Below are 21,110 nucleotides of genomic sequence, written 5' to 3' on the forward strand. Positions count from 1 at the left end.
AAAGAATATTTAAATTATATGTCTCATTAAATTCAAATTTATAAACATATTAAATCCAATGCTAAATATTCTATGAAACTATTAAAAAACAGTAAAAACTTACCCTCATTGTCTGAATGTCATGTTTGAGAATATTATTATCTTCCTCTAAAGTTTGAATGATTCCATTTCGAAGACTGATCTCCTGATGCAAATGTTGCACTTCCTCATCAGAAGAATTCATCCCATTTTTTTCATTTTCCTGTTGATTTTTAATGCTACTTGAGCTACCAAGTATTGGAGCCTGACTCACTATTTCATTATCATCTTGATTTCTTTTTTGAACTATAGCTATATCCTGATCATTTACTAAATATTTAGGAGATACAGGTACATGCACTGGTAAAGATGGCGATAGTTTATAAGAATTTTTTACTAAACTGATAGACTTTGCACTCCTTGATGATGGTGTATCTAAAGAGTTTTGGTAATCTCTTGGAGAATCTGGTAGCTTTAACTGACTTTCATCAACTTTACCTGACTCCTGCCCTGAATGCTCAAGTTTTGATGATTCCTTAGATGACTGTTCTAAAAACATTAAATACCTGTGTTAAGAAGTTTTTTTGAACTTTTTCTATAAAGTGCAAAATTATTTAACAAGTTATATGTTCTAAGAAACTACCTGATTCTATTTTGCTTTCCTGTGAAAAATCTTCACTATATGAACTGTAATCACTTTTACCATCCGAATCAATTGGCAATGGACTAATACTTTTAGGAGTCGGAGTGGAAGCCTTAGAATTTGTAGACATCAGATCTGATATATTCTGTGAAGTTTTAGATCTCTGACTCAGTTGTTCAAAACTTTTTGAACTTTCCATATAAATTTTCTCTGCTTCTCTCATTATATCGTCGATACTACGTTCGCCGACACTTCTCTCAAAAGGACCGAGAGGACTTTGTGCGGCAACACGATTTATTTCTTCAATTATACTACCAACATCAATATCTTCTTTTTCGTTTGATTGAGCTTCTTTTCTCAGAAAATCACTTAAAATGTCCGATGAATGAAGACTTTGGAGATCAAGCTTGGGTACAATCAAGGATTCTTTTGGCGAGTCATTGCTACTCTTTTGTGGTGTTTTTATCCACCAAAATTTATTTGTTTCCATTTTCCTATTGATTAACTTAGGTGCGAGGAAACACCCTCAATTTACTAAAGTGTAAAATATAATTAGTTTTATCGAATAAACAAACTTTAATTTTTTATTTAAAAACTGACAGCTGTTTAATTACTTTTCTATATGGACCAATATGGACCACAGATCAAACGGCAAAAGTTTAATTTTGACCATAAATCATAAGCATCAAATAGATACAAATATATTTTATATGTTTACACTGTGTTTACATGATTGCACAAAACTTTTTTAAATTATTAACAGGTTGATTGCTACGTATAATAACGGTATACCAAAATTCTTCAGACGCCAAGTACAAACCAACTTTTAAAATGACTTTTTAAAACAATTAAACTCGTATATTAGGTATTCTTAGATATACGCGAGAGTTGTATGCAGGGTTCGGAAAACTACATGTTACTTTTAAAAACTACATAAACTACATTACATGTAGTTAATGTAGTTTATGTAGAGGGTGTAGTTTATGTAACCTATGTATGTAACTTTCAAATATCAAAGGTTTGAGGTGAGGTTATAAGAAGTTGAAGCTTTAAAAACACATAATGTATTTAAGAAAACGGAAGAAATATGGCTTTAAATATAATATTTTCATCATATTATCTCTATTGCACCTCATACAAAGGAAAATTATTCATAATATCAATACATAGTTTATTAACGTAGTTTTCATGTAGTTAATGAACTGGAAAAGACGTAGTTTTGAAGAAAAACTACACGTAGTTAATCAGGTAAATTACGTCTTAATTAACTACTTCCGAACCCTGGTTGTATGTTGTATGTCACAGCCACAGCGGTCATATCTAATACATTCTAAACAGCAGATAATAAATTTGTAAGTTAAAAGAATGTGTAGAATAAAATTACCACACATTTTCTTTCTTTTTTACAAATTCAGTTCCTTTAACAGACGCCTGGATTTTGCAGTTGTTTTCTAAGGAGGCAACCAATAAAACTTCTTTTTTGCTGCTTCATTATAATCCAGGCTTGTCAATGGTCTCTAATCTTTGACATCTGTCAGTTTTGTCAGTTGTCAGTTGTCACTGTCACCCATATCCCATATTTACAAAATCTGTTTGATAAATGGGAAATTTTGTTTTTAAAGTTGCTTTTTATCTGTTTTTATTAAACTTTGCGTGAAAATGAGTACAGCTACAACCAGCTTTGCCGAACAACAAAAAGAACGGATGAAGAAACTCCGTGAACTTCACAGATTGAGAAACGAAGCGAGAACACATAACCATCAGGAAGTTATTGCGGAAGATGCAAGAAATAAGATGCCTCAGAATTGGGAGGCTCGAAAGCGTAGAGCGGAGTGGATTTTAAACGATCAAAAAGATCGCGAAGAAGCCAGTCAAAAGGGTTAGTAATAAATTAAAATTGAAAATGTTTCAGCATTTTAAAATAATTCTGTTTATATTTGAAGGTGAAGATTATGATCGATTAAAATTGTTGAATGTAACTGCATTGGACGCAGATAGGTTAGAGAAGAAGAAAAAGAAAAAGAACCCTGACACTGGGTTTTCCGATTTTGAAGCTGCTACAGTTCGACAATATAATCGGTAAGCTGTTATACTTGTTACTTGTTTGCTGAATGATCTTTTGTGTAGTGATGTGTCAAGTTATTGGGTATACCAGTTATTGTATATTTAACATATATTTTAATAGGTTAGTCAAGACTATGGCTCCAAAAGATATGGAAAGATATGAGGAGCAAAAGGAGAAGTACGGAGATGCTTTTTATGCAGGTCCAAATACAATTGTTCACGGTTTACATGAAGATCGTCCAGAGGCTGTTGATAATTTGGTTAAAAGTGTTGAAGATCAAATTGCCAAAAGAAGCAAATATTCAAGAAGGAGAATGCATAACGATGATGCAGATATCGACTACATTAACGAGAGAAACTCCAAGTTTAATAAGAAACTGGATAGGTTTTATGGAGAACATACAGCAGAGATTAAACAAAATCTTGAAAGGGGAACCGCTGTTTAGACACACATTTTTATTCTTTGTTACTATTTTCTGTAAGTGTGATTTATAATATAATTTTATGCTTATTTATGAATTATTTTTTGCTTATTGCTTTATTGGCTAAGTCAAATTTCTTTATAAACATTAGTTACCAAAATACAGTGTGAACATATATGTATAACCTATAGTCTCTCCGGTAACAGAATATATTATTTTGACAGACAATTGTTACTCTCAGTTTCCAGTGTCATAATATAGTTTTGTTGCTGGATAAGACTATATAGGGTGTTAAAAATTCGGGTTCGAGCATTGGTATCTCGGTAACCGTAATAGATACGAACATAGTTAAATTGGGGCAAAGTTCCGCTTTGGGATATTCACCAAGAGTTATCAATCGAAAGTTTTAAAAATTTCAAGGATTACTGAGTTTTTTGGAAAAAAAGATTTTTTTGAATATCAATTTTATTTTTTCCTGTCTTACTTTTTAGAAAATCAAAAAACTAATTGCACATTCTCATCGGCAGTTCAAATTGGCTGATAATTTGTGAGATACAGAGGCCAACTTCATTTTTTTAAAATTCAAAGAAGGCGTCCATTCTTCTCAAAGAGTCCTGGTTCAAATTAAAAAAGAAGTAGAAAAAAGGCTCAAAGTCTCTGTCTCAACATTTATATAATGTTAAACAGTGACACGTGTTTTGCTCATACGAGCGTCATCAGACAAATACAATTAAAAAAAATTGTGTTTTAATATGTAAAATGTGAACATATGTGAGCGAAACACTTGTCACTGTTTAACATTATATAAACGTTGAAATGGAGACTTTGAGTCTTTTTTCTTCTTCTTTTTTAATTTTTTTAAATACGGACCTATGTACATTTTTTATTTCAGGTTTTGAAAAACTCGGTCTCCTGAGAATTACCCTGAACTAAATTAAGAAAATGCCCATAAAACTCTAAATTATAAAAATTTATAATTACTATAAATGAAATAAATTAGCTTAATTCATATCAATTTTTTACTTCTTTCTTTAATTATTGTATTCGAAATTTATTAATGGTAAATTATGATGAAGAAATACAAGTTTTTCTGTATTAGAAAAAAAAAAAAAAAAAAACATCTGTTTTTCTTGTCTTCATATGCTTCCCAATCTTCATATAAGTTTCTGAAAAAAGTCGTTCACTATACCGGGTGTTTTTCAAAAGTGGCTCACCCCTATAACTTTTTTAGTTTTTCAGGTAAAAAACGAAATTAGGTATGTTAGTATATGACATAAATGAGGATTATGTCAATTAGATTGTGTCATATCCTGTTTCACCGAAAATGACTACAATAGGGAATGCAATCCCGCAAATGCGGGATCCCTCTGTGATTCCGCGGGATCCCTCTGTGATTCCGCGGGATCCCTCTGTGATTCCGCGGGATCGAATTTGCGGGATTTACCGTGCGGGATCTGCGGGATCGACACCAGGGGATTCCCCTTACGGCTTGGCCATTAAAAATAAGTGAAACAAACAGGTTAGTTGTTAGATTTCTTTCTGGCGTGCGTAAGTGAAGAAAAGCGTTTAACTAGTACCTACTTGTGGACAATTTCGTCAAATAAACTGCCGGACATAATTATCGGGACAAGCAAAGTTTTGGGGTAAATTTAAAGTTGAATATCTCTTGAACTAAAAAAGATTTTGGGATGCGGTTTGGACCAGGTTTTAGATGCATATATTGTGATTAAGATACTATGTGGTTTTCGAAAAAATATTTAGCGAATTCTCGTATACAGGGTGTTTTATAAGAGTGTGAAAATTTGGTCAAGAATCTTTTTTACCGCAAATTTACAATTTTTAAAAAATCGAAATTTTTACCAAGTACGACTAATCTGTATTGAAATTAGAAAAAACAATTTGATCGGGTTTTTATTTATTTTTTGTTTTAAGAAAAATACGATGTTTTTTCGGAAAATATGCATTTTTAGTCATACGATGGTCCTAATTGGTAGAAATAGCTTTGTACATTTTGCATATGCCAAAAAAATATTAATATAGAGTGTATCTAAAAGCAGATAACTAACACAAGTTGAAAAAAATCTTCAACATCAGAATAATATTTTTATTTATAAAATAAGTAGATAAATTATAATCAAATTTAAGTTTATTTAATATTAAATATATTTTTTTAACACCCTGTATACATCGGTCCAAATTTCTGTACAGCTAGAAAATACACGCTATATCAATTATATTGTGGGCCTATGCAAAATGTACAATGCCTTTTATACCATTTAGGACCAAATGTATTATTTAGGACTATAAATGCATATTTTTCGAAAAAAACTCGTATTTATCTTAAAACAAAAAACTAAAAAAAAACACCAAATTGTTTTTTCTAATTTCAATACAGATTAGTCGTACATAGTTAAAATTTCGATTCTTCAAAAATTGTAAATTTTCGGTAAAAAAAATTCTTGATCAAATTTGTACACCCTGTATACGAGAATTCGCTAAATATATTTTCGAAAACCACATAGCATCTTAATCACAATAGATGCGTCTAAAACCTGGTCCAAACCGCATCCCAAAATCAAAGAGAGAAAAGAAGAGCATTTATTGTTTACAATCCCGCAATTTTGCGGATCCGCGGGATTGATTGCTTTAATCCCGCGGGTTTGCGGGATTGAGATTTTGGTGCGGGATTACATTCCCTAGACTACAACTTATGATTTTTAAATGGTACCTTCAGTATTTTTTTACTTTATTTGATAGAAAATGGTTATTCAGAATAGAATGACATATATGTCAATTTTTGTCATTTTCGCTTAAAAATATACCGTATGATATAAAAAACGGCCTCCAGTTGGCTTGGAAATGAACATCGAAATAATATTATATAGTTATAACCCCATATAATTTTACATATAAAATGACAGCGATCTTTATTTTATAGCCATCGTTGACGCCCTTTTTTCGATCATGCGGTAGTATTTTAATTATTATTATCGTGACTCGAAATACCAAGTATGTGGTACGAAATTATTCTTAAAAAATGTTTTTTCCAAATATGTTAATAAGCCCGCCCTCGTTCCATTTGAAAAAAATTGAGTTATGATTAAAAATACGATTTGGGTATCTAGTAGAATATATAAAAGACACAAAAAAAACATTAGATGATCAAACATATTTCCATACGGGAGATACTTTTCCACGATTCGTATCCACTGTGACAAATAACTGAAATGCTGGTCAATTACTTTATTATCTTTGTCTGAGCCCCCCTCTTGGATTGTACACCTCGCCACTATTATCCTCGGTTGAATAGTTGACTATTCGGTAATTGGCACATTAGATCCGCCGAATATTGGGTATTCGGCTATTCGGCAAATCTAGCTCGGCAATGCTATTCTGTGCATCTCTACTTTAAAGTTGTACTTGAAATTAATCTGATTTATTCACATTTGTAATTTGTACACAATATTTGCCCGAAAAGAACTACGTAATATTTTCCGAAACCTCCTTCCTCCTCACGTGACATTTAGTGAGATTCGACTTGACCCCTTCCATGATCTCCTCACTCAATTAATGGACTTTCCCTAATTCCCCTGTAAAAAGGTTCATTATACTGGGTGCGTCTCGAAAGTGTCTTACCCCGATAACTTTTTTTTTCAGATAAAAAAACGAGATTTGGTATGATAGTATATGACATAAATTACGATTGATTGACGTAACCAATTACTTTTGGTTACTTCCTGTTTCACCGGAAATGACTACAACTTTTGATTTTTAAATAACGCCCTCGGTATATTTCTACTTTATTCGATAGAAAATGACACTCTGAATAGAATGATGTATCATATGTCAACTTTTGACACTTTTGTTTACAAAAATCGTATTTTATATTTCAATCTAGAGTGTCATGGCTGTGTTAAAACGACTAATGTTTAATCAAGGAGCATTTGAAAAATAGTTTTGATCGTCTAATGTTTTTCGTGTCTTGTCCTGGCCGGATAAAAGATGCCCAAATCATATTTCTAATCATATCTCAATTTTTTCAAATGTAACGAGGATGGCTCAACATCATAATATTTGGAAAATGCATTTTTACGAATAATTTGGTACCACACACTTGGTATTTCGAGTCAAATTGTCGTTTTATGAAGTTTAATTATGAACCGCATGTTACAATTTCAAATAAACCATATGTAAAAATGTCAAAAGTTGCCTTATGATAAATATGTTATTCTATTCAGAGTGTCATTATCTTTATCTATCAAATAAAGTAGAAATATACCGAGGGTGTCATTTAAAAATCAAAAGTTGTAGTCATTTCCGGTGAAACAGGAAGTGACCAAAAGGCAAAAACAATTGAATACTAATTAATTTATGTCATATACTAACATATCAAATCTCGTTTTTTTATCTGAAAAAATAAAAAAGTTATAGGGGGTGAGCCACTTGTGAGACGCACCCGGTATATATTTTTTTTACTTGTTAAACTCAAAAGCTTGGATGACTCCATTTGTAACCTGGAATGGAAATCTTTTAATGGTTTAGCATTCTGAAGAAATTTTTCAGAACTTACGGGCAAGAAAAATCAAAGGTTTTTCTTGGTTTAAGTAAAAACATAATCTTCGTATTGTTACGGTTTTTTTAACAGGGCACTGTCTCTTCAATCAATACCTCAGTATATTGAAGCTAAGAAACAAAGGCGAATGCAGAGTCTGTGGGGAAAATGGGGAAACACCAGAATACTTCATTACTAAGTGATTGAACCATTCGTGCCATAAACTGTGGTACGACTGATATCGGAGATGGAGAACTAACCTCTGTAAAATCGTCTTAGATACTGGCTTTTGTCAAAGTCCTTAGACTGTATGACTGATGATTAATATTTTAGAAAGGAGGACATAAGATCTAATAGGTCGCGGTGATTAACATTCCCCCTCCTACACAATCTACATCTACATTCCTCTACTCGCCAACCTAAATATAAATCAAACCAAAAATATTTACTATCAAAATAAGCTTTTATTGAAAATAAATAAATAATAATACAATATTTACATTTAATACACTTAAAATGAAAAAGAAACCGCTATGTTACAAGTTGCTTACATTAATGAGCATTCGAGTAAATTATTTAGTACGAAGATTCATTCTTATATCTCAGTTTCATAGAATCCAAGAGTGAGCAATATCTGAAAAGAAAAATACATTTGAAATACGTTATTAAAAAAAACAGGCAATGGGATGATCCGGAAAGGATTCAAAAGGAACTAGATCTCCCTGACTGACAAAAAAAATTAAGCATAATTATACAGGTTGTTCCTTAATGACATGCTAATATTTAAGGGGGTGGTTCTTGGATCTATTCTAAGAAAAAAAACCTCATATGAATGTATGTTCTAAACATCTTAATTTCTGAGATACAGGGTGGTAAAATTTCCTAAAAAAATATATTTTTTTCATAATAACTCTGATTTTATTGGACATATATCTTTAACTTAATACATTTCTTCTATGAATCAAAATACCTTTATTGATTTACAAACAATTTTATTTATTACGACCAGTGCCGTCCATACGGGTTTTATATTGAATATTTTTGAAGAAAAAATTGGTACATCACTGACTTCTCTTAAAATAAAAATGATTTAAAAAATCCATTCATTTCTTAACAATTTTTATATCTTTTTTTCGATTATTTCGAGTATATCGATATTTTTCGTCAAAAAAAATTAAAGTCCGTTTAATTCAGGGTTAAACCGTTGAAAATCTGATACGGTGACTGTTGTAAATTGTTTGCGCATCGACTGGAAGGAAATTAGGAAATAAAAAAACTTTTTTTGTATAATAAAATATGCATTTTGATTCATGGAAAACGTGTATTAAATATAACATCAAAGATATTTTGAAAAAAAAATAGAATATGTTACCACCCTGTACCTAAAAAGTTAAGAGGTTTAGGACATACATTCATATGAAGATTTTTTCTTAGAATAGGTTCAAGAATCACCTTAAGTATTAGCATGTCATTAAGGAACACCCTGTATATATTTTAAGATTTAATGTGTAATATTCATTTATTGACATTTTGGAGTGAAGATACAAAGTGTCCAAAAAAAAAATATCAAAGTTGTATTTTTTAAAATGGTTGCGATTAAAATAAAGGGAAAATTTGATTAAGGTTTACTACACTTAAACCTTACCGTTTTTGAAATATTTTCAATTTTGTGAAATTGCAGTCAAAATTTTAAGGGTTCATTTCTCCAAGGGTATCAAAACGTTTAATACTAAATATTTACTGAAGTCTATTTGTTGATCAGTTATTGTGTTGCCATAATAAGTTTTCGTAGAAAATATATTTTATTATAATTTAGACCTCATTTATACCCATGGAATATTGACATTTTAGATTATTTTTAAAGCAACAAATGTACAAAATGTATAGGCTAATAATATTATCGTTTTTAGCAAAATGATAATATTACTAGCCCATTTGTATGCAAAAAGAAAACTATTTAAATCTTTATAAAAGAGTATACCATTAATTAAATATACCACCATTATTTCCGCCCAAATACTAATTAATTACATACTTAATTATGATCGTTAATAAATTATTCTAAATACATGTGCATTTGAATCAGAAATCAATATAATAATAAGTTATGAAAACGAATGTCTCTGTTATAAATAAGCATTTGTCAAACAATAAAATATCATTTTTAAGGTGTTACTTTTTACCACACTGTCTAATACACATACAAAATTCAGTTTTTTAGTTCTTGGAGCAATTATTATTAATCAACGCAAACAGTCAATTAATGTAGTTTGAATACTGGAATCATATTAATTGGTCCTCTTTAACAAAAATATTTAAACAGTTTTTTTTTTTATTTTTTAATGAAATAAACAAACTTTATCGACAATATTAGTATCTGTATTCTTTAAAAATTTGGTACATCTTTAAAAATAATTTAAAATGTCCATGGGTCCATATTGATAAATGAGTTCTAAATTACAAGAACATGCATTTTCTACGGAAGCTTGATGAGATAGGTAAAAAATGGTATAATACAATTTGATAGCTAATTAAATTGTGCATCTGATTCTCATAAAATATACAGGGTGTTCCATTTAAATTAAACACGTTATTGCCGTTTATAGTTAGTAATTATTTAAAATAAAATTTTAGACACTCTGTATAAGGTAGCATAATTTTTATTATTGCAATACAATAACTGATCAATAAATAAACTTCAGTAAATATTTAGTATTAAAAACTTGATACCCTTGGAGAAATGAAGCCTTAAAATTTTAACTGCAATTTCACAAAATTGAAAATATTTCAAAAACGGTAATGTTTAAGTGTAATAAACATTTATCAAATTTACCTTTATTTTAATTGTAGAAACACAAAATGTAATAATATACAGGGTGTTCCATTTAAAAAAATACAACTTTGTTATTTTTTATTTATTTGGGACACTCTGTATCTTGTAAAAATATTTTTAAATTGTAGCTCTATAGTCCTTCAACGAACCCAAAATTTACAGTTTGTAAAAATCTAATCGTTTAGCTACAATACTCCGTGTCGTATGTGGTGAACTGTAGATGTTAATATCAAAATTACAAATGTGGAGTTTATGAAACTAGACAATGCAGTGTCTCTATTTAACTACTTCTGTTAGATAAAGAAAAATTGTTAGTGGTAAGTACACAAAAAACGACATTTCGAACTAAATTTTTTCCATTGAAAATAGAGATGTTTCACATCTATGATTCAATAGCAAAATATCGATGCTTACCATCGATGGCATGCAAGGACGTCGCCTATAGGGAGGGGTATTTCAAATACCACCGTGAAATTTTAAAGAAAGCTAAGTTTACAATTTTTAACTGTTTACATTTTTAATCGATTTTTTTCAATCGCCAACTTTTACATCTTTGCTTAAATAACTAAAAAGGGTATTATTTCAACATTATTTTCTACTTTGTCTTCTGCTTTTCAGAATATTGTGTTCGTTTTATTTCCGGTCCATATCAAACTAACAAGACAAAAACAAAACAGCAACCTAAAATTTTGGTCGTTAACAGCATGCATTCTGTCAGATTGTATTTTTCTTGACAGTTTATTGCCAACGACAATAAAGGTTGTAGGTATATTAATACCTATTATGAAAATGATATCTATTCATTATTGAAAGACGTCTAAATATGATTTTTAATATCGAAAATCAAAAGTTTAAAGCATAAACATTGAAATTTGGGGTTCTCTTAAATTTTTATTCCAAGCAAACAATATTCGGATATTTATAAAGGGTGTCCCAGAAATAAGTGCAAGTATTTTAAGGGGTGGTAGATCTCGATAACAGAAACATATTTTCTCATTATCGTTTTTCAAATAAGTCCAAAATAATGGATAACGGAGTTATTTTACTTTGGAAATTTCACAAAAAAATGATTTCTGCTAAAATTTTGTGCACCACTGGATATTTTCTGGATTTTCTTTCTAGTAAATTTAATCTATTACCTACCTATGTTGCCATATTATCAAGAAATTATGTTGATTAACTAAAAACTAAAAAAAAATCAAATTTTTTTTATAAAAATTCTGAATTTTCACTTTTTTTTCTCGAAAAAAATCTCATAGGCGTGTTTCTGAGATTGAACTATACTACCAGTTAAAATACTTGCACTTATTTCTGGGACACCTTGTATATTACAGGATACAATAAATGCAGGCAATGATAAAACGAGAGCCGCTTGATATTTTATTTTTGAATAGCTAATAGTTGTATTCATTTTGTTTCAAGTATGAAAACTCGATGAATTCTTTCACTGATAAAATTTTAATTGGAAATTATAAAAGAACGTTGTAGTTTACCATACATAACAATCGATATTCCAACCTACGCTTCCTAGTTACATCTAAAATGCTATAATTCGGTTAACACTTTAGTGGTTCTTTGAATAACATTAAGCAACTTGCGTTAATATATTTTGAACGTCTGAGTCCTTTCAGTGTCTCAGATTTATCCTTTCTTTTATTATAGCGGGTCGGCATCACTGGCTTTGGGTGCCGATTTTTGTGTTTACGAAGAGAACAGTCAATACGCTCAGTACAATAAGATGTACTGAATAAATAAAGAAAAGCAATGGTGTTACTCATTCGTGCAAGTGTAAGACTCAAATTACAGGCACTTAGATGCATATGAAAGCATCAGAATTAATAAATGTAAAGATAGTATGAACAGAGTCAACGGTCCAATTCCTTCAAGTTCTTTGTTCCTACTACTCTAGTGGCGGAAATCTAAAGGCGGGTTCTCACTTGTCAGTTTCGTTGATTCAGTCCAACTGATTCAGTGATACTGAACAAATAATGAACGTCAGAACACATTTTGATGTTAAATGATCAGTACATTCGTACTTTCAGTTAAAGTGAAAACCAGTTCTACTTATTTTCATTTTTGACTGATCATTATCGAATAATGAATAGAAACTGAAGCGTGAGAACTACATTTTCGTAATTTGTTCAGTTTACCAGTTTTGAAAAACAATCGCCTGTTGCTAAATACCGAAGTGTTATTTGTAGTTTTAGTTTAGCCGGTAAAGCCTCTCTCATGACGGTATGGTTTTTTTGTATTTTTGGGGCAATTTTTTCATAATCTCTTGAAATTTGACTTCGCTCATTCTTAAGTGGTTTCGATATGAATCACAATCTTCCAAAGCCAATTCTTTAAATCTAGTTTCACTAGCACCCCGTTTATTTCTTCGCAATACCCAGGACCTGACCCACCACCTACGACGCGCGACGTTTTCTTCTTTTCTGATTCACCAGAATATTCTGTAATTCATTTGCTAATTGTAAACAAACTTCGCGAACACCTGGTTTCAATTTTGTTTTAACCATTTTCATGTCTACGAAATCGCCATGTTAAAATGTTTGGACCAACTGAATACTGAATGTAGCAAAACATGAAACGTGTGAATACAATCGTTGTTTTTTATTTTTCATTGATAATGAATCAGTCAGACTGCGTCAGCGAAACTGACAAGTGAGGACCCGCCTTAACTGTTACGCTCAGTGGGCTCTGACTCGGTTGGCTAAATTTTGCCACGCCCACTCGGTGTCCACTGGGCGAGTATATAAACGCTCAACTTGTAGATTGTACTTTAGTTTATAATCATCTGCTGATGATGCTAACATGGTTAGCGAAACGCGCGTCCAGTGTAAAAGTAAAAGTGTTTTGGTGTATTGTGGTGATTTAGTGTTTTTAGTTTGTTAAATTTACTTATAAAATGACAGCGGTCTTCATTTCACAGTCATCGCGAACGCCGTTTTTTTCGATCATACGGTATTATATTATCATTTAAATGAATAGAATTATGCACATTATTTGTACCGTTTCCATTGTTACATTTTATATACAGGGTGACCCCTCTCATACGCCGCGGAGGCTCCAAGGAGAACGATAGTTTGTATTGAAATTAAATTTTGTAAGCGTATGTAGGTTAATTCAGAGCACTTTTTAAAAATATAGAGAGTTCTACAGGGTGTCCCCCAAAAAAGTTACATATTATCAAAGTTGTGTTTTTTGTAATGGAACACCCTATATATTAATTGATTTTCGGATTCTGGGAGAAAAATAAAGTGTGAGTTTATAAGAGAACTAAAATGTAAGGTTTTTGACATATTTAACATTTTCTAGAAATAAAGAACAAGTTTTAAATTAGAATAAAAGCCACTTAAATTGGACTTTACCCGGTATAGCCTAATATATAGTTAAATTAACTATTGTACTTTAAAAAACAAACAAATTGAAACTTGATCCAAAAAGTTATACAGGGTGAGACAAAATTAATATTGAACATTGGTCACCGTTAAAAGCATGTCACTCTTTAATTTTAAATGGAACACCCAGTATATTATTCCGATATTCAATGGAGAATTCAAGTCTCTTCAAAATACTATTAAGGTTGCCCACCCCTCAAACAAAGATTTTCCTAGATATGTTCATTTACATGATTTAATCTGAGTAGATCTTTATTATTTGATAAAATCTAGGTGACTGTGATATGCCTGACGTTACTAATCAGACAGTTATGTTTAGCTGTCTAATTAGTCCAACTTTAACAACTTGTTATCATGATGTGTCAGTTAAAACAAAAAAAAATTCTCAGAAATTTGCCGAAAATGCAAATTTATCCTACATCAGAGAGAATTGATACGCTTCTATTAGTTGGTGAATGCAGTGTGCATTCACCATTTATTAGAATACTTAAATGCTCCTGATTTTATCTAGTCTGCTTTTCTTTTATGGGGATATGTTAAAGACAGTGTTTACAAAACTCGACCAACTATTGCCGACAACATGAGAGAAATTATTGTAGCTGCTTTTCGAGGTAGAACTCAACATGTGCCTTTTAAAATGAAAAGATCTTTTTGAAAAGATAATCATTTTATGCAGTTAACAGGCAAGTAAGCATTTTGAGCATTTGATTTTATCTAGCTAATTTTTGTCACATTATTATAGGTTTATATCTAGTTTTAATACTGTAATAATTAAAATATGTTTTAAACGTGTATCTTTTTATTACCGTTGACTATTTTACTCTACAATCTTTAATTTTTGTTAAATTAACAAAAGGTATATCACACACCTAGATTTTTTCAATAATAAAAATCTACTCACGCAAAATCATAAAAATTAAAATATCTAGCAAAATCTTTGTCTGAGGGGTAGGCAACTTTAATAATATTTTGAAGATATATAAATTCCCCATTGAACACTGGAAAAATATACTAGGTTCCATTTAAAATAAAGGAGTAACTTGCTTTTAAAAGGTACTAATGTTCCATATTAATTTTATTTCACCCTGTATAACTTTTCGGGTCAAATTTAAATTTGGTTTAACATACATACAATGGTTACTGTAATTAAATATCAGGCTATACAAGGTCAACTAAAATTTAGGAAGCTGTTATCGAAATTTAAAATTTACTCTTCATTTTCACAAAATGTGAAATACCTATGTCAAAATCCTTAGATTTTAGGTATATATGCTTCCTTAATAAAACTCACCTTTATTTTTTTCCTAGAATCCGAAAATCAATTAATATATAGGGTGTTTTTAGGTCCATTAGAAAAAACAAAACTTTGATGTGTAACTTTTTTTGGAAACACCCTGTATAATTCTATATATTTTTATAAAATGCTTTTAGTTAACCTACATATGCTGCCAAAATTTCATTTCGATATAAACTACCGTTCTCCTTGGAGCTTCCGCGGCGTATGAGCGGCGCTATCCTGTACATTCAAATTATACGGAACGGATACGGAACGGAAACGGAATGTATAGTGAGAACCAACCTTAATTGTGACGTTTTCAGAATGCCCGCTCGTGTTATAACTAGCTTTTTGTCGCTTTATTTCGTTATATCGTTATATCTTTATTTCGCTGACCTCTGTGTTGGCTTGGCGTCAATGTAAAGGCCAACCTGTAGAGGGGCACGTTGGTCAGTGTTTTAGCCAATATGCTGGCGCACGTATTGGCCTGGGAATTGGTAATCTATAAATTAAATGTCTCAGTCAGCTGCTGTATCGATCGGTAGTTAGGTTAGGTACAAGATATACAAGATAAAAACAGTAAAGTACGTCTACTGGATCTGTGTCTATGAAAGGAGTGCAGACAAAAACATTTAAATAAACAGCAATACACTCCGCCACTCCGCCCACTTATTTTATTGGCTACTTGCAAATTTGTCGAATTTTTATTGATAGGATGCGTCGTCTAATTTTTTACGATAAACATGAAGAGAAACATCGTTTTCCCCCTTACGGATGCCCCCAGGACACCCTGTATGATTTAATATTACGATATTTATAGCAAAGTAAATACCTGATATAGTTTTGATTTCAGGGCAGTTCTTACATTTGTAATATTTTTTTAAGCCTGAAAAATATTTAAAAAAAAATCATCCCGATCCACTCACACTTTTTTGAGCTACCTTGTAGAAGTTAAAATATTTTCCTGAAATATGTTTTAATACATACTTTAAGTTTGCACTTAAATGAAATTTCTAACTTTTTTATTATAGGAGTACAGATGCCCGACGCATTATTGCCGGACCCTGTATGATTGAAATTTTCGTTTGGTAGAAAAGGTCGAAACGTTATTAGTTTCATGCTTTTTTATTTGATTTTCTTAAACTTTCATAATTCTGGGCTACTAACTGTTATTATTTAGTAACGGTTCAAAAAGTAATGGTAGTCGATGCTGCTTTATAATAAAGGATTAGTAAGAAGCATCAGCCATTTGAAGCAAAATATTACGGTATTATCAAACGAAATTATATAAAAATGTTCACAAAACGAAAATCACACATATACATCTAAGTATGTCTTACGTCTAGACAGTCTTGGTGTTACGTGTATGTGGATATTATCTCCGGGAGCAGCTGATACTAAAAAGAAAAGAATAAATATTGTAATTTGATTTTATTTTTGACTTCAAAAAAATATGTTCATATTACAATAAAAAACGTCATGTACTGTAGGATCAAAAAGTTTTAAAGAGCGTGCTTTGACTTGGACAGTTAATAGTATTTTAGGTCATTTTCAAGTGTTAAAACACCCTCATAAAACTTTTTGTTAATATTTTATATTATTTTATTTTTTAACAAATAAAATAGTAGGTATATTTAATTTACTATTTTATTTGTGGTTATTTTATTATACATATATTATATTTATATACCGATTTGGTCATTTTAGAAGTGTGGTCTGGATTTTAACGTGTAAGACAGAGAATAATATCTGGTTGACCGGTTGACAGATAGAGAGACAAAATCAAAAGCCGCATACAGTGTTGCTGGTTTTCACGTTTGGTTTGGTTGTGAAAGTATGGTTGTGTAGGAAAAAAAATAAACTCTTTTAAAAACTTTCATGTATACTACTGAAATGAAGATAATATATCTAAGCTAAATATAATCTATTACATCTGTAGTAAAATAAGTAACTAATTGTGAAAAATAAGGTTCCAGCCCTAGATGCTACATTTTTCATAAACGCCTACTTGTGCGGTTTGAATTTTTGATGCAAAATCCGGCAATACGGCATAGAAGAAATGTATCAACCCAAATTTTATCTCTTTATTACACGTTAAAATCCAGACCATACTTCCTTAAATGACCAAATCGGTATAATATTGACGTTCACTTCATAAGTTCACTTTTTATAGTACATATATAAAACATTAATGTTTAACTAATTAGTCCATAGTTTTATACTATATCACACACAAAAATCACAGTTGTTACTGCTTAACTATGGAATATTTGCTCGTACAAAAAATTGTACATAGTAATTAGAAATAAACTGATAAAATCAATTACGAAATTATTATAAATATACCCTAATTAAGTACTACATACTACAATTATTAACACACACACACACACACGTTGAATATTGTAATAATAGTGTTTATAATAATTATATTCAGCAAAATAAAACACTAATTCACCATAATACACCAAAACACTTTACTTTTGCTCTGATTTTATTATCACATCAGATGATTCAAACTAAATGTGAAAAAAAATGCTAACTACTAATTAGTTCGAATCATCTGTTGGTGACGCTAATATGGTTAGCGAAACGCGCGTCCATTGCAAATTTAAAATGTTTTGGTGTATTGTGGAGAATTAGTGTTTAATTCTAACTCCCAATTGTAATATAATTATTAATTTATATACTTCATCTTTTTTTCAGGTTGCACGATAAAAATTTAATGACTTAAAAATATCTATAAGATAATTTGTGTATTTATTGAGCCTAGTTTACATGGAACTCGAGTAAGACAAAAGTAGTAATCGAAAGACCGTGATAATTCTAACAAAATTATTTATAAATATGACAGACATTTTTAGTTTAAGTTGGCAGCAAAATGTTTGTTTTGTTTGGTTTGGTTTTAAAAAAATCAACAACAGAGATTACTATGTTGAGTTCTCGTTCGATTCATCAATTAAAACTACTGATAATAATTCAGAAAATAAGGCCTTTGTATATATGAATGAAAATCTAAATACATGGTTATGGGTAACAAGGAAGCAGAATTTTTTTTTAGCAAAACAAGCTAATAGTGGCAGAATATACGTCTGAGAGGGTTAAACAGGGTAAGTTTTCTACGGTGTTCTCTATGGGTATGGGAGTTAAATGGGAAAAAAATTGCAGTTTTGTGGGGTCATAAATATGCGCCTTTAAGATTTTTGAGAAAGTTCATGGCTTACTAGATATTTCGAAAAAAATACAAATTTCGGCTGTTTTAAAAATTACCCCTAATTCCATTATAATCTATTTTAGACAAAAAATTTTCAGATAAAAGTTGTAGATAATCATATTTTTAATGAGATTGTGTCCTCCGTTTATTCTAAAGCCTGTTATTTTTGACATATGATACAAACATATGTTTTTTAAATGGAAACCATAGTTGGCCATGACTTCATAAAAAGTGCAATTTTTTAAGCTTTTCAGCGATATAAGCTATAATATGTTTTTTTTCCGAAAAATTACTGAGTTATAGCCAATTCTTATCATTTTTAAACAATTTTACTTAGTTAGCCATGGAAACAAGTTCAATCGTCGTTGCTCTCAGAAATGTGAAACTGTCACATCCAAACTTTGTATTTTAAAATAAACAAAAATTGTAAATATGAATTTCAATAAATATAAATCAGATGAAGAACAGCGTGTGGGATTATTTTGGTTCAACTTTTCTTGACCATACATTTTTGATGATACGTTGACCGGTGAACTTACGTTTTTTAGAGGACGGTTTTCAAGACATGTTAGAAAAGTTAAATTTAGATATTCGCGCATCAATAGAGTGGTTCTACATGACCTTCATTATGACCCCCTCCCCATAATGAAAGGAATGTTAAAATTTATTTATATCATAATTATGCAAACTCAGGGATAGGAAGAGGTGGACCAATTGCATGGGCCTCCTCGATCACCTAACCCTATCCATTTTAGATTTTTTTATACGGTATGGTTAACAACAAGATTTACAAAAAAACTTATGAATTAACAGACGCACACGAAGAGGCGGTACGGGAGAACTTTCATTAAGTCGGTCGTTCTATGGGAATAGCTAGTAATTCAGTTTTAAGAAGATGCATTTATGAACTCAAAACAATGGCGGATTTTTGAACATTTTCTAAAATAACTTAAAGTGTATGTGGTGATATTCGTTTTTTAAGTTTTAATTTGTTTAATGTAAATTGTAAAGAACCGTTTAATATCATATTCTGTCTTTATATAAGTTTTAAACGAGGGGTGTCTCACTCGGGTAAAAAAAATACACGTACTGCCAAAATATCCTTTCACTGCTAAGCGACTGCCAATGACTATGAAGAAGACTGCCTATGACTGCCATGTAATTATTATAGGCGACTGCCGTAAGACTGCCAATGACTGCCAGCGACTGCCAAGAAAATATACATGTAATTCCAATAGTGACACCCCTCGGTTTTAAATCATAATAGAATAAGAATACAACGCCAACTAAGTGAAATAAGATAAGAATTGGCCATAACTCTGTAATTTTTCGAAAAAAGCATATTACAGCTTATATCGCTGAAAAAATGGCGTTTTTTATGAAGTCATGGCTCAATTATGGTTTCCATTTAAAAAAAAACATATGTCTGAGTCATCTTTCAAAAATGACAGGCTTTAGAAAAAATCGGAGAAAATAAACTCATTAGGGATGTGATTATCTACAACTTTTATTTGAAAACTTTTTGTCTAAAATAGATTATAATCGAATTAGGGACAATTTTTAAAATAGCCAAAATTTGTTTTTTTGAAATATCTAGTAAGCCATGAACTTTTTCAAAAATCTGATTATGACCCCACAAAACTGCAACTCTTTCCGCATTTAACCGACTCTCTATCTCCAGTAGTTTCCGAGATACCCATAGAGAACATCGTAGAAAACTTACCCTGTATATCTATTTTTTCTATCTGACTGTCTATCTGAACAGATATCTAAAAATAGAGAGTTGAAAATTGAATTGAAGGCAAGATTACAAGAGAAAATCAGAAATAAGCAGTTTTGCGAACATTGATGAAATCAAAATGAGTATCCTGTTTTGTTAAATTGTAAAGAATTAGGTGCAAAGAATGCAAAGTAGCGAATGGCAAGATAAACCCTAGATAGAAGTCCAGTTGTAACACATAGAGCAGATTGCAAAAAATATTTACTGGTTACAGGTAGAAGGAGATCTGAGGAGTTGAAAATTATAAACTACAATATTCATAGCCAAAATCTATCTGGTAGAATTACAAAAGTAGTTTATAAATGATGTGATTTAAATCGCCCAATATCGAGTCCATGTAAAGTAGGCCTTAATTGTAATTCAATAGTGTGCATGATGGCCTATTGATAAATATAAAAAAATCTCTATACCTCTGTGTTGGATTTATCTCTTCAAAAAAAGTTCTATGGGTATTTCGCCACTGTAAGAAAATCTACAAAATAAAATAGTTATTTTTGTAAACACTGCTGCGTTAATCCAACGGAAACTAACTGTCAGCAGTGCCTTACTAATAGACAAATTTGCCTAACGGGAAAAATGCTTAACATTTCGGAAAGTATATCTCTTTCCGTCGTCGGAAGCAAAAAAAAAATACAAAGAACAAAGAAAAAAACTATTTAAAATATCTAAATGGAACTATTCGAGAACACTTTAGTGTTTTTTAAAACAGATACGTCTACAAAAATCGTTGACGTTCTGTTAAAATGACATTATATCAAGTTAAACTTCAAAATTAACAATTAACTACCTAATAACAATTACTTAATAAGGTAAAACCAAAAAGCTTACGATTATTTTAAATTTTTACGTATGTTATGTTCTTTAAAATCAAAGAAGCCATACATCAAGTATGCCATACATTACTAAC

General features: G+C 30.7%; 3 protein-coding genes across 3 annotated transcripts in view; 1 reads left to right on the forward strand and 2 right to left on the reverse strand.

Moving 5' to 3' along the window:
* LOC115885669 (centrosomal protein of 162 kDa) overlaps nucleotides 1–1,285 on the reverse strand; it is a 53,809-nt gene extending 52,524 nt beyond the window's left edge. The window contains exons 1-2 of the mRNA XM_030904650.1: nucleotides 662–1,285; nucleotides 104–567 (exon numbers count right to left, since the gene is read on the reverse strand). Of these exons, the coding sequence (XP_030760510.1) occupies nucleotides 104–567; nucleotides 662–1,151 (954 nt within the window). The 5' untranslated portion in view covers nucleotides 1,152–1,285. The remainder of the gene's footprint in view (nucleotides 1–103; nucleotides 568–661) is intronic.
* Nucleotides 1,286–2,213: 928 nt separating this feature from the next.
* Nucleotides 2,214–3,241, forward strand: LOC115885792 (pre-mRNA-splicing factor Syf2). Its single transcript, XM_030904815.1, has 3 exons — nucleotides 2,214–2,540; nucleotides 2,605–2,740; nucleotides 2,847–3,241. The coding sequence occupies exons 1-3, from the start codon at nucleotides 2,321–2,323 to the stop codon at nucleotides 3,169–3,171; spliced, it is 681 nt and encodes a 226-aa protein (XP_030760675.1). The 5' UTR covers nucleotides 2,214–2,320; the 3' UTR covers nucleotides 3,172–3,241.
* Nucleotides 3,242–8,189: 4,948 nt separating this feature from the next.
* LOC115885781 (TGF-beta-activated kinase 1 and MAP3K7-binding protein 2) overlaps nucleotides 8,190–21,110 on the reverse strand; it is a 136,121-nt gene continuing 123,200 nt past the window's right edge. The window contains exons 7-8 of the mRNA XM_030904800.1: nucleotides 16,550–16,606; nucleotides 8,190–8,333 (exon numbers count right to left, since the gene is read on the reverse strand). Of these exons, the coding sequence (XP_030760660.1) occupies nucleotides 8,308–8,333; nucleotides 16,550–16,606 (83 nt within the window). The 3' untranslated portion in view covers nucleotides 8,190–8,307. The remainder of the gene's footprint in view (nucleotides 8,334–16,549; nucleotides 16,607–21,110) is intronic.

Source organism: Sitophilus oryzae, unplaced genomic scaffold (assembly GCF_002938485.1).
Source record: "Sitophilus oryzae breed Bouriz unplaced genomic scaffold, Soryzae_2.0 scaffold_41_pilon_pilon, whole genome shotgun sequence".
Taxonomy (NCBI): Eukaryota; Metazoa; Arthropoda; class Insecta; order Coleoptera; family Curculionidae; genus Sitophilus; species Sitophilus oryzae.

Coding starts and splice junctions, on each gene's coding strand:
- LOC115885792 (XM_030904815.1), top strand. CDS start 2,321: ATGAGTACAGCTACAACCAGCTTTGCCGAACAACAAAAAGAACGGATG. Junction 2,541..2,604: donor CGAAGAAGCCAGTCAAAAGG/GTTAGTAATAAA, acceptor TTATATTTGAAG/GTGAAGATTATGATCGATTA. Junction 2,741..2,846: donor ACAGTTCGACAATATAATCG/GTAAGCTGTTAT, acceptor ATATTTTAATAG/GTTAGTCAAGACTATGGCTC.